Genomic DNA, 13,772 nt, shown 5'->3' on the forward strand with positions numbered 1-13,772 from the left:
CCTCTTCTGATCCCCGAAACTCCTCAGCACCTGTCTGTCAGATGGGAAGGAGCACCCCTGCCCTTTGTCCCTTCTTCCTTTGCAGCACCCCCGGTAGCTTGCACGGGTAGCGACCGTTAGAGAAGCTGGCACAGGCCCTCCCTGTGTCCCCCTGCTCCCTGCCATCGTCTCTGCCCCAGAACCGCGGTGAATGACAGTGACTTCGTTCATGGCAGTGGGTCACACTTGTGCTCTTCCTTTGACTTCATCGAGGACTTGACCCCTCCCCACTCTGGCCCCGATACCAGCCCGAGGGGGAATGGCCGCCTGCTCTGGGCCCGGACCACGTGGCCCCCGCTGCTTTGTTGGGGGGTCGGGAGGAGGAACAGGGTGCCTGTACCCTGCACTGAGGAAACTAGACACCAGAGCTGGGTTAGCTTCTGTGGCCCCCAGTGAAGGGGGGAGGGGCTTTTGAAACCAGCGTTCCCGGAGCCATAAGCTTCTCTCTCGCTTCCGCACACATGCTTTTCCCGTGTCTAAGCACTTCTTTCACCCCGCAGCGCCCCATCATCTCCATCTGCTGGGGCCACCGGGACTCGCGGCTGCTCATGGCCTCGGGCCCCGCCCTCTACGTGGTCCGGGTGGAGCACCGGGTGTCCAGCCTGCAGCTGCTGTGCCAGCAGGCCATCGCTAGTGCCCTGCGAGAGGACAAGGACGTCAGCAAGCTGGCACTGCCGCCCCGCCTCTGCTCCTACCTCTCCACAGCCTTCATCCCCACCATCAAGGTATCTTCCTCTCGCCCTTTCTTCAGGGAAAGCTCCAGAGTGTAGGACTCGGCCTCGAGCCCTCCGCTCCCGGGTGAGCGTGGGGTGAGGAGGGGGTAGCTGCGATTCCGCCACAGCCGCCTTAGTGTCCCCACGGCCCTCATCCCCCTGGGGAAGCAGGACGCATGTTGCCAGCAGTCGAGTGCGTTGCCCAGGCTCAACCCAGGCAGGCACCTGCTTCCCCCGGCCATCTGTCATGCTCTCTAGGCCCCCATGGAGAGCCGGCTTGGGGACCGTCCCCAAGGGGCACTGCAGTGCTGGGAGCTGCAGTCCTGAGCCGTCTCCCCAACTTGCAGGGGGTTTCTCAAGGCGGAGTGTGGGGAGGTGGAAGACAGTACGCAGAGACTAGGCTTAGGTGACGGAGGTGCGACCGTGGCTCGGTTCCGGAGATTCCATGTGAACCCTGACCTGTGAGCCCCACTGCTCCTCCTCCAGCTGCAGCCCTGCTTGTCCCCACAGCCAGCAACAGCCGTGACTTGATTCCCTCTTTGTTCTCTGTCCTGCCTCCAGCCTCCCATCCCAGACCCCAACAACATGCGCGACTTTGTCAGCTACCCCTCGGCTGGCAACGAGCGACTGCACTGCACCATGAAGCGCACCGAGGATGACCCTGAGGTGGGCGGCCCATGCTACACGCTCTACCTGGAGTACCTCGGCGGGCTGGTGCCCATCCTCAAGGGGCGGCGCATTAGCAAGCTGCGGCCGGAGTTCGTCATCATGGACCCCCGGACGGATAGCAAGTCAGGTGGGCCCTGGCAGAACAACTCAGACCCTGCTCTCAGGGATGGCGGTCAAGCGGCGGGCAGGCCCGGTGGTCTGCTGGCCGGGGACGGCGGCTCGGTCACGATGCTGAGCCCGGCTCTCCCTGACCACCCTGGCAGGCGATTGAGGCGGAGGGGGTCGGGGCTGTGTAATTCTCGGACAGGACAGCCTGGAGGTAGCTAAGGAAAGTGCATTTTTAGGTCTTGGGTCTCGGTTTCTTGGTGGGATTGGGGAGCAGGGGGCCACACCTGGCACACGCCCTACCCACTCTACTTGCTCTTCTTCCTTGAAGTGGTGGTATTAGATAAGAAGCCTTCAAGAGAGAAGGGCGAGGCTGGAGCAATACCACAGCAGGTAGGGCGTTTGCCTTGCACTCAGCCAGCCCGGGTTCAATCCCCAGCATCCCATAGGGCCCCCCCGTACCCTGCCAGGAGTAATTCCTGAATGCAGAGCAAGGAGTAACCCCTGAGCATCTCCACATGTGACCCAAAAAGCAAAAAAAAAGAGAAATACAGACAGACAGACAGACAGACACCGGGTGTATGGGTGGGGAGGTGCTGCGTGTGCATGCTATGGGGGCCAGCTGGGGGTGGCCGTGGCCACATCCTCAGGCCCCCATGCTCGGTTGACTGAGAGCCACCAAGAAGGCCCCCAGGCTCCTGGACAATACTTAGGAACATCGCCCGTGTGTACACACACACACACACACACACACAAACAGCTGGTGAAAAACAGTTGCTAATAATACAGGGAGAGGGATTGAATCGGTAGGGGTGAGAGGAAACAGATAGGACGGGGAGAGGACAGCAAGGAAGGAAGGAAGGAGGAAGGAAGGAAGGAAGGAAGGGAGGGAGGGAGGGAGGGAGGAGAGAGAGAGAGAGAGAGAGAGAGAGAGAGAGAAAGAAAGAAAGAAAGAAAGAAAGAAAGAAAGAAAGAAAGAAAGAAAGAAAGAAAGAAAGAAAGAAAGAAAGAAAGAAAGAGAGAGAGAGAGAGAGAAAAGAAAGAAAGAAGAATGAGGAAAAGACTGGATTGAGACATGGCCTTCCCATGGGAGGGAAGAGAAAAAGAAGCTCTGGGGTGGTCACAGCCCCATCAGGTGTTGTTTTCCTTAGTGTTCTGCCCAGGCATGTGGTTTTCCAGACCCTGCGCCCACATGCAGGGACCCAGCAGAGAATCAGATGGGATAAGGAGACGGGTGCAGCTTGGCGTGCCCGAACCCCACTGCCACCCCTCGGTCACCGGCAGCAGCACTCCCAAATCCCCACGCCAGTGAGATGCGGATCTCTGCAATGAGGTGGAGAGCATCACGCGAGACCGCTTGTGGCGAGCCTACCGTGCGAGGCCTTGAGACTCCCGAGGGTCTCAGGGTCTCTGAAGGCAACTCTGCCACTCTGGAGTTCATAATCCCTCTGGATTTTACTTTAACACTTGGAAAGTTCAAGGAATGAAGTCAAAATTTAAATAGCCTAAGACCATTGTCACTGTCATCCCGTTGCTCATCAATTTTGCTCGAGCAGGCACCAGTAACATCTCCGTTGTGAGACTTGTTATTACTGTTTTTGGCATATCGAATTCTCCATGGGTAGCTTTCCAGGCTCTGCCATGTGGGTGGGATACTCTCGGTAGCTAGCCGGGCTGTCCCAGAGTGATGGAGGAATCAAACCCGGGTCAGCTGCGTGCAAGGCAAACACCCTACTCGCTGTGCTATAGCTCCAGCCTAAGATAAAAATAGAAAATGTTCCAGAGACAGCAGTTGCTGACTGAGAGACTCTGTAAGCCAGTGAGGTCCCTGAGACCCCAAGAGCACTCGTTCACCCTCAGTGACTCCCCTCCCTACCCATGACACACATGTATGTATGTATGTATGTATGTATGTATGTATGTATATTTTCCCTCCATGCAGCCCTGTGTATTCCTGCCTCTCCATGACCCAGCAAATCTGACTTACATCTCAGAAGTCTGCACCCTGAGCTACCTAGGAATTAATGCACAAAAATTTGTAAGCCACATTAGAAATGTTCCCTAAGAAACAAGAAATGCGTTCCTCAAAATTACCAGTGATTTTTAATATATAGTATGTTTGCATAATTTTTAAAAATCAAGATCCACAAACTTTCAAAAGGAATTTTAAGTAAAATTTTCAGTAGCTTTTGTCTCCTGCCCCCCCCCCCCTTCGTGTACTGATGCCCTAGTCTCTCCTGCTTTTGAAAGAGGCCTGGAGAGAGTGATAAGAATAGTAATGATGGCCCAGCTCTTCCTGGCCAGGCCGTAGTTGTTTTCAAAATAGTCTGCTAGTCGCTCAACCCAGAAAACACTACAAAATGATGCAAATTAAGAGGCCCAAGTCTTCAGGTTCACCCTGAGAACACTTAGCATGAAACTGCCCATCGAGGCACTTAGGTGAAAGAGGCCACCCAGTGTCCAAAGGCTGACCCTCTCAGGAGCAACTCTGTCCATTCTGTCGTTATATGGGGCCACATGGTGGGGCTGGATGCAGGCTTGGTGGCTCAAAAGGAGGGCTGATTTTTTTGTGGGGGAGGAGGTGTTGGAGCCACACCCAGCAGTGCTCAGGGGATAGTCGCGGATCACTCCTGGCAAGGCTTTGGGGACCCACGTGCGGTGCCAGGGATCAAACCCAAGTCTCCTGTGTATGAAACAAATGCCCAATCTGCTCTCTATTGCTCCGCCCTCCCATTCATTTCTTAATCAATCTTTTTTTTGTATCGTGGGTTTTTTTTTAAATTTTATTTTATTTTTGGCTTTTTGGGTCACACCTGGCGATGCATAGGGGTTACTCCTGGCTCATGCCCTCAGGAATTAACTCCTAGTGTTGCTCAGGGAACCATATGGGATGCTGGGAATCGAACCCAGGTTGGCCGCATGCAAGGCAAATAGCCTACCCGCTGTGCTATTGCTCCAGTCTGATTCAGTTCTTTATTTAGGACACTAACCACGCATCAGGTATTTGCAGAAATGCTCTCCCTCGGCAAGCTGCCTTCTCTTGCTGTCAGTTGGTTCATGTGCTGTGCAGAAGCCCTTGTTTGGTTTAGTCCCGTTTGTTGACTTTTTTTAAATTTTTTATTAGAGAATCACTGTGATGTACAGTTACAAACTTATGAACTTTGTGTTTGCATTTCACCCATACAGTGATCGTTTACCCATCCTTCCACCAGTGCCCATTCACCTCCACCAGTGATCCCAGTATCCCTTTCACCACCCCCATCCCATCCCCCACCATCTCACCCTGCCTCTGTGGCAGGGCATTCCCCTTTGTTCTCTCTCCTTTTGGGTGTTGTAGCCTGCAATAGAGGTACTGAGTGGCCTTCCTGTTCGGTCTGTAGTCTACTTTCAGCTCGCATCTTCCAACCCGAATGGGTCCTCCCAACAGGAACACCTAGTTGGTGTTCCCTTCTCTATCTGAGCTGCCTTTTACCCCAGCATGTTGTTGATTTTTGCTGCAATGGTTTGTGCTTTTTGCATCATCCTCCAGAGTCCTTTTTCCCAAAGTGTTTACCACAGTGAGCAATAGTGCCCCAAAGAGCAGGAGCTGGAATGGCCCGGGGACAGCATAGCCTCAGGGCACTGGTGGGGTGAGTCTTGTCTGTTCGCACAAGGTCAGTCTGCAGAGTCCTCCGAGTAACTCTCTTCCTGCAAAGGGATGAGCCAGATAAGCTTGGGGACCTCTGGTCCTGACCAGTACTGAGGTATTTCTTCCCTGTGTCTTTTTGTATTTAAGGCTTTGACTCATTTGAGTTTATTTCTATGAATGGAATAAGACATGGGTCCAAATTAATCTGTATGTGTTTATCAAGTTTTCATAGCATTTTTTAAGTATTAAATCCACATATATATATACATATATATATATAACTTTAGATTTTTTAAATTTAGGTATCATGGCTTACATTATTACTGTTTTGTGCTCACTAGCTACTCTACCACACCTACCACCTACGTCATTTGTTTGGTGTTTTTTTTTTTTTTTTTTTTTATGCTTTTTGGGTCACACCCAGCGATGCTCAGGGATTACTCCTGGCTTTGCACTCAGGAATTACTCCTGGCAGTGCTCGGGAGAGCACATGGGATGCCGGGGATCGAACCCAGGTCGGCTGCGTGCAAGGCAAACGCCCTCCCCGCTGTGCTATCGCTCCGGCCCATCATTTGTTTGGTTTTATTCTGCGCTGTGGTAGGAATGGAACCCAGGGCCTCATAGAACAAGTGCTTTGCTGAGCTTCACCCTTGGCCCCATGGTCATTTGTTGAGGAGACTGCCCCTTGCTCATTGGCTGTTCCTGATTCCTTGATTGTTAGTTGACTCTCTGTATGGAACTAACATTTTTCTAAAACTCAGGTACTTGTTAGAGAATTTCCATTCTAATTTAATGACCCGAGACTCTAGAAGTGTGAGGTGTGTCTGGCTGCTGGCCCTGCTCTTGATTTGATACAGAGGCCTGAATTTCTCATTGTATCGGTGTGGGTAGCAGACACAGTGCCTCCGCACATGTGATTATGACCACAGCAGCAGGCCCTGGGCACTGGACCCTGGACCCAGAAAGTAGTTCCTTCTCGTGCACCCGCTTCAGAATCTTCCTCAGTCCTAACTGAGTGTCCTCATCTGGCCCAGGGATCTTTCCAACTGTTCATCGCCCATGCTCCACCCTGTCCCACCTCCCAGATTCTGCTGCAGTTGGTGTGAGATATGGCCAGACAGCAGGAGAGACCTCAGCATTCTTCAGGAAGTACACATGCACCCCGCAGATTGTTCCAGAGTCTGGGCTGTGCAAGGGGCAGGACTTGCAGTTCTTTCCCTTGTGAAAGAGAAACCAGTTGGTGAAACAGACACCACTGAAGGAGTCTTCTCTTCTCTGGTGTTTGGTTTGGGGGTTACCTGCCACCAGCGTGGCTCTCTGAGAGCTATTCCTGGTGGTGCCCAGAAGCACTCCCAGTGGTACTTAGAGGACCACGTGGTGCCAGGGATCAAACCTGGGGCTCCTGAATGCTTTACAGGTGCTCCAGCCCTGAGAAAAGTCACTGTGAGAAAGCAGGTGTATGACCCAGAGGATCCTGAAGCACTGCCAAGCCTAGCCCTGGCATCCCAAGATGGGAACAGCACCATGTCCTCAGCCTAGTATGGAGCAGACAGGCCTGCTTGGATGAGTATCACGAGGAGAGACTGGTGCTTGCGTCTCCCGAACACACAACATAAAGCGAAGTGGCTTTGAATGTACAGTCCCTCCTCTGCCCGGATTCAGGAGACCTTTGGGGAATCGTTGGGCATAAGGACTCAGTCTTTACGAAGAGGCCCTAGAAGATTCCAAGCTGCTGCTTTCAGACCACAGAGATTGCTTTACATCCTGGAGGCTGGGTTTCATCCCTGCCATGGCATGGTCTCCAGAGCACTGCTTGGTGTGCCCCACACCTCAACACCACTGGCTATGGCCCAAAAACCAACCAAAAAAAGAAAACCCACTTTGCAAACAGAACAAGAGGTCAGCAGCCTACGCCTCTCCAGAGGGACTCTGGCCACACTGTACTGGCAATGCCCTCAGGTCCATCTCCAGAACCGTGGTGAATGGGTTTCTGTGGCTTTCAGGGCAGTTAGCACAATTGATAAAAACTTAAGAAATAAAGCAGGTGGTGTGTGGCGTCCAGCATTTGGGAGATCTTCACATCAACAAGTAATAGAGACGGTGGGCACAATCGAAGGGCTGAGCACATCCTTTGCATGCAGGAGCCCCAGGTTTCTTCCCCACCGTCATGTCCCCTAAGTACCGTTGAGAGTCACCCCCAGGCAGCGTGTTGTGTGTAGTCCCTGAGCACAGCCGGTGGGGTGGAGTAAAATCTGAGCAGTGGCAAGTTAGGAATCCAGGTTGGCTGCTTGGCTGTGAGGTCATAATGTCTGGGAATTCTCCTGCAGACTTCCTGAGTGTCTGCATTGTGGCCAAGCTACGGTTAACAGTATGAAGCATGTGAGTTCATGTGCCTATGTTTGTGGTCAGACTCGAACGTGCCCACTCTATAGAGTTCAGGGGAGAGGGGGTGGGGAGGGGGGGAGGGAGTGGGGGATATGGGGGACAGATGGGGCATCGGCCAGCGCTGCTCCGGGTAGTGACCAGGTTGTTGTCATCTCCAATGTGCTCAGAAACCTAGAGACTAGATTCCTACATTCCCTCAAAATGAACATGCTCCTTTTGGGAAAAATTCTCATACTTCCCATATATTGTTTTATTCATTGTGATGGAATGATTAGATCTTTTTGTTATCTAGCACGGCTCTTGGTGCCTTGAATGTATAAAGCTTTAGCCAAGTACAGTGATCTTGAAGAATGGGTCTGATTCCTTTGGCCTCCTATGAAAAACAAATATCAAGTAGCAGAAATGACCAAAATACTCAGAAAAATGCCAACAATTTCTGTTGCATCAGTCATTTCTCTATATGTCAGTGGACTGAGCTCTCATATCAAAAGACACAGTGGCTGGATAAATCAAGGAACAAAATCTAATTACTGCTGCTTCTAAAAGATACATGTAAATGAATTCTCATAGTAAACACAGGCTCACAGTGGAAGTTTGGAAAACAATCATATGCGTTAATGTGGATTGAAAACAAAGCAGAGATGGCTATACTTGTATCAGACCAACTAGCGTTCAAGCCAAAGAGAGAAATATGTGATAGGTATGGACATTATTATAAGGGACCAATAGAGCGAGAAAGCTTAATGCTTATCAACATACATGCACCAAACGAAAGGGTAGAATAGTTTATAAAGCAACAGATAATAGACCTGAGCAGGGACACTGATGACAACACAGTAGTAGTAGGCCTGTCCCACTCTCTCCATTGGTCAGATCAGCTGTAGAATATCAACATGGAAACAAGAGCCCTACACAAGAAATTACAAGAACAGGATTAATAGACATGTGCAGGACCTTCCGCCCGACAAAAGCCACATGTACATTTATTCTCCAGTATGCGTGAACACTCACCAGAATAGGCCCTATGCTAGGACACATAGATTTCAGAAGTACATAGTCATAAAAATGGAAAAATCACATCAAGCATCATTTCAGACCACAGTGACATAAAGATAGAAATTAGCCATTAAGAGAATGTTGGGGTAAACACCAACATTTGGAAACTGAACAACACATTATTAAATAATTATTGGGTCAGAGAAGAAATTAAAGATTCTTTAACACAATAAGAGTCTGTGGGACACAAAAGTGGTATGGGAGGAGGGCGTAGGGGGAGTTGTGGAGTTTATAAATCTGGATGTAAATACAGATTTACATCCAGAAACAGGAAATAGCTAAAATCCATAACCTAACCTCACAGTTTGAGGAACTAGAAAAAGAACGAGCGAGTTCTAAAGTAGAGGGAATGAAACAAAAAGAGCTGGATTTTCAAAAGAATAAAGAAGAATCTCGAGTTCAAAAAGAAAGAAGTGCCAAATATATTGGATCTTAAATGAATGGGAAGAAATCACAACAGATAACTCAATGCAGAAGATCATATGAGGTTGCTGTAAGGAACTCTGACACTAAGATAGCGGTCTTATAAGAAATGGGTGTATTCTTAGGCCCATCCAATCTCCCTAAATTGAATCAGGAGGAAGTAAAAACCTGAGCAGGCCAGTCATGAATAAGGACATTGAAACAATAATATAAAATCTCCCAAGAACAAAATCCAGATCAGGTTGGGTTTACTTGTGATTTCTACCAAGCCTTCAAAGACTTTCTACCAAGACGTATTGCCTGTAAACAAGCTTTTTTGAGATATTGGAGAAACAGGAGGTCTTCCTAATAGCTTTTTTGAAGCCAACATTATCCTAATACCAAAAACAGGTAGACATCACTAAAAAAAGAAAATTATAGACCAATACCCCTGATGAACATTGACACAGAGATCCTCAACAAAATTCTAGGGAACCAAATCCAACAATGAATCAAAAGGAACGCACACCATAGCCAAGGGGATTCAACTCTGTTGATGCAAGGATGATTTTGTATGTTCAAATCAATAAATGTATTTTCCCATATCAACCAAAGAGAAGACAAACCATGTGATCATGTCAGATATATGAGGAGGAAGCTTTTAATAAGCCTTAACATGCATTCATAGTAAAAAGGGAAAGCAGAAAACTTCAAAATAGAAGGATCTCAAGGTAGTAATGACCACTTACAACAAACCCACATCCAGCATCAGACCCACTTATGAAAAACAGAAAGCTTTCCATCCAAAATGAGACACAAGGCAAAGGTAGCCACTGTCTCCACTATTAGTTAATATAGTTTGGAAGTTCTCACAACAGCAATCAGACAAAAGAAGAAATCAATGACAGCCAGATTGGAAAGAAGGAAGTTGAACCATCACTTTTGTAGATGACATGATTTACATATACATGCATATATATATATGAATGGGAAGAAATCACATATATATGTGATATATATATGATATATATGTGATATATATATGCATGTATATATATATACATACATGTATATATGCATACTTCACTAAAAAAGCTATTAGAAATAGTACAAGTACTCAGAGTAACAAAACACACAAAAAGCTTTTGTGTAATAGATTCATATCCAAATAGCAAACTAGAAAAGAAATGAAAAATCAACTCCAATTTAAAGTATCCAAAATATAAAATACTTAGGAATCACCAAGAGATTTAGAAGATTGGGAGCAGAGTTGGGGAGCAGAGTTGGGCAGCAGGTTGGGCGTTTGTCTTGCAGGCAGCCAACCTTGGTTCAATTTCCAGCATCCCATATGGTCCCCCAAGCACTGCCAGGAGTAATTTCTGAGTGCCTGAGTGTAGAACCAGGAGTAATCCCTGAGCATTGTCAGATGTGACCCCAAATTTTTTTTAAAAATCATCATCATCATCATCATCATCATCATCCCATTGATCGTCGAATTTATTGAGCAGTCTCAGTAACGTCTACATTCGTCCTAGCCCTGAGATTTTCGAAGCCTCTCTCTACTCGTCCTTCCCAACAATGCCACTGTGGAGGCTCTTTCAGGGTCAGGGGAATGAGACCCAACTTGTTCTGGTTTTGGTATATTTTGTATTCTAAAATACAAAAGCAAAAAAAAAAAATACGGAAACTTTGTGCATAAAAAAGTGTAAGTCTCTGAGAATGTCGACTGGTTCATCTTTTTTTGGAAAACAATATGTACATTCCTCAAAAAACTAGGAATTGAGCTTCCATGTGACCCATTAATTTCACTCTGGGAATATACCCTAAGGGCCCCAAAACATACTGCAAAAAAGGCATCTGCATTCTTGTGTTCATTGCAGCACTATTCACAGTAGCCAAAATCTGAAAGTAATCCAAGTGCCCAAGAACAGATGAGTGGAAAAGGAGTTATGATACATCTGTACACGGAATACTATGCAGTTATTAGGAAGTAAGTCATGAAATTTGCTGATACATGGATGGACATGCAGAATATCATGCTGAGTGAAATGAGACAGAGTGGAACAGACATAGAATGATCACATTCACCTACATTCATCTGTAGGGGAATAATCACCAAAGACAATAGAAATGAAGGACGGGCAGACTGGTCCTTAGTAGGAAGTTTGCCACCATTGGGAGAGGGCAGAGAAGGAACCACTATGACAGTGATAGTGGGAACTGGTTAAGAACTGGGTGCAGAAAGGAGGTAAAGTGCTATGCATGATACTCTTTAGCCACAGTATTGCAAACCACAGTGCCTAGAAGAGTGTCTGCCATCGAGGTAGACTGGGGAGTGGGAGGGAAGCTGTGACCACTGTTTAAAGGAAGGGTACCCAAACATTATAGGACTGAAATCCAATCAGGAATAACTTCGTAGCTTTGGCTCTCAGTACTTAAAAAAAAAAGAAAAGAAAAAGAAAAAAAAACCTCTATTGAACAACCATGCAAAAATATGAAACTGGATCTGTATCTCACACCATACACAAAAATCAATTTAAAGTGAATAAAACTGAGTTTGTACAAACACCTCATGTTAAGACCAGAATCCATAAAATGTACTGAGGAAAATATAGGTAGAACTCTACAGCATATAGCTCTCAAAGGCATGCGAGTGATTTGACTCCATTGGCAAAGGAAACAGAAACAAAAATTTAAACAAATAGGACTACATCAAACCAAAGAGGTTTTGCATGACTAATGAAACTCAAGTTATAATAAGGAGAAAATATTTATGCGCCACACATTGGATAAAGAACATGGCAGACATGCCTATGATATATAAAGCATTCATAGAACTCAACAATAAAAAAGATTCCATCCCAAAATGGAGCGAGGAAGTGAAGAGACACTTCTCTGGAGAGTACATACTGGTGGCTGGTGGGAATATGAATGACAAAGCATTCATCAGTTATTAAGAGGAAAGTGCAGTTCACAAGGACAGTGACCTGTCGTCTCACACCAGTGGGAGTGGGTGTATCCAGAAGACTGGGAAGGCCAGGGCCGGATGCGATGAAGAATAACCCTCATTCATGGTTGCTGAGAATGTGGTCTGGGTCAACCTTGGGAGATTTCTCAAAATAAGAAGAGAGCTTCCAAGTGACCCAGTGGTTTCACTCCTTAGCATCTACCCCCCCCCAAACAAAAACTCAAAAAGATATACACCTGTATTCATTGCAGCACTTACTACGGTTACCAGGTTATGGAAACAGCTCAAATGTCCAGTGACAAGGTGGGTGTGTGTGTGTGTGTGTGTGTGTGTGTGTGTGTGTGTGTGTGTGTAAAGAAAATTTGCAGTTTGATGCAACTTGGATGGAACTGGAGGGCATCATAGTAAGTGAGATAAATCCGAGGGAGGACATCAGATGATCTCACTTCATGTGGAATATAGAGCAACAAAAGAAGGGAATAGTGCCCAACTGTGACAAACCCTTGGCCTTGGATCACAGAACTTGAGGTGACCCTGCCATGAGAGGAGAAAGAAGATGGGAACTAGAACTCACCTTACGGCATTGGTGGAGGATCTCGGGCATCTTGGCAGTGATGTGGTGCAGTAACTACACCAAAACTGTCCATCTTACACTATTGTAAACATTATCTAAACTAGAATAAACTTAGCGATAGTACTGTGGGGAGGGCACTTGCCTTGCACACAGTCAACCCAGCTTTTGTCCCCAGTACCCCATATAGTGTCCCAAGCACCGCCAAGTGATTCCTGAATCCCACCGGGTTCCACCTTCCCCCTGCCTCCCCCAAAAAGAATAGAGCAATAGTTTTTGTTGTCCAGGCATAATGTCACTGTCACTGTCATCCCATTGCTCATCGATTTACTCGAGTGGGCACCAGTAACGTCTCCAGTGTGAGACTTGTTACTGTTTTTGGCATATCAAATGCACCACGGGTAGCTTGCCAGGCAGGCTCCACTGTGTGGGCGAGATACTCTCGGTAGCTTGCCGGTCTCTCCAAGAGGGGCGGAAAAATCGAACCCGGGTCAGCCTCATGCAAGGCAAATGCCCTACCCCGTGCTATCGCTCCAGCCCGTCCTAGCATAATAATATGCTTTAATTCTCTACTCATATTTAGCCATCCTTTGCACGTTCTCTCTCTCTCTCTCCCTCTCTTTCTTTCTCTGTGGTGGGAGTTGGATGGGTTTACATGTGCTTGAAAGCTACTCTAGGTTCTATTCTTGAGTGTTACTTCTAGTCTGGGGGTTGAACATGAATCTTATGCATATAAAGCATGCACTCAAGCCCACTGAGATAGTCCTCTGACCCTCTCATACTTTCTTAACCATTAATCTTAACTTAGAGCCTAAAAATTTTGTTCTATTTTGTTTTGGTCATCTGTTGGCTTTTTTTTCTCTCTGTACCACATCTGAGTAATAACACAGTGTTTGTCTTTCTCTGACTAGCTTACTCTAAAAACAAATTTTTAAACATACATTCCTATGGCTGGCATCTGTATAAATGCTAGGAAATGTGGGCTTGTGCCCCTCTAATACTGTCAGTAAAAACAATGTTTTCATCTGTGATCTAGGAATAGCAAAAGCTGAAGCAGTTAGTTTCATGGTTCAAATGTGAAAACTAGTGGCTTGTTGTTAGATGAACATGTTTTACCAACAAAAGTAAAAGCTGGGGCCGGAGCAATAGCATACCAGGGAGGGTATTTGCCTTGCACGTGGCCAACCCGGGTTCGATCCCCAGCATCCCATATGGTACCCCAAGCACTGCTAGGAG

General features: G+C 47.2%; 1 protein-coding gene across 2 annotated transcripts in view; it reads left to right on the forward strand.

The window, feature by feature from the left end:
• The window catches only part of TULP4 (TUB like protein 4), a 232,186-nt gene that overhangs the window by 197,242 nt on the left and 21,172 nt on the right, over positions 1 to 13,772 (forward strand). For both annotated transcript variants that reach the window (XM_055135765.1, XM_055135766.1), the window contains exons 8-9: positions 540 to 764; positions 1,314 to 1,548. In XM_055135765.1, coding sequence (XP_054991740.1) covers positions 540 to 764; positions 1,314 to 1,548 — 460 coding nt within the window. The remainder of the gene's footprint in view (positions 1 to 539; positions 765 to 1,313; positions 1,549 to 13,772) is intronic.

This window comes from Sorex araneus, chromosome 4, assembly GCF_027595985.1.
Source record: "Sorex araneus isolate mSorAra2 chromosome 4, mSorAra2.pri, whole genome shotgun sequence".
Classification (NCBI taxonomy): Eukaryota; Metazoa; Chordata; class Mammalia; order Eulipotyphla; family Soricidae; genus Sorex; species Sorex araneus.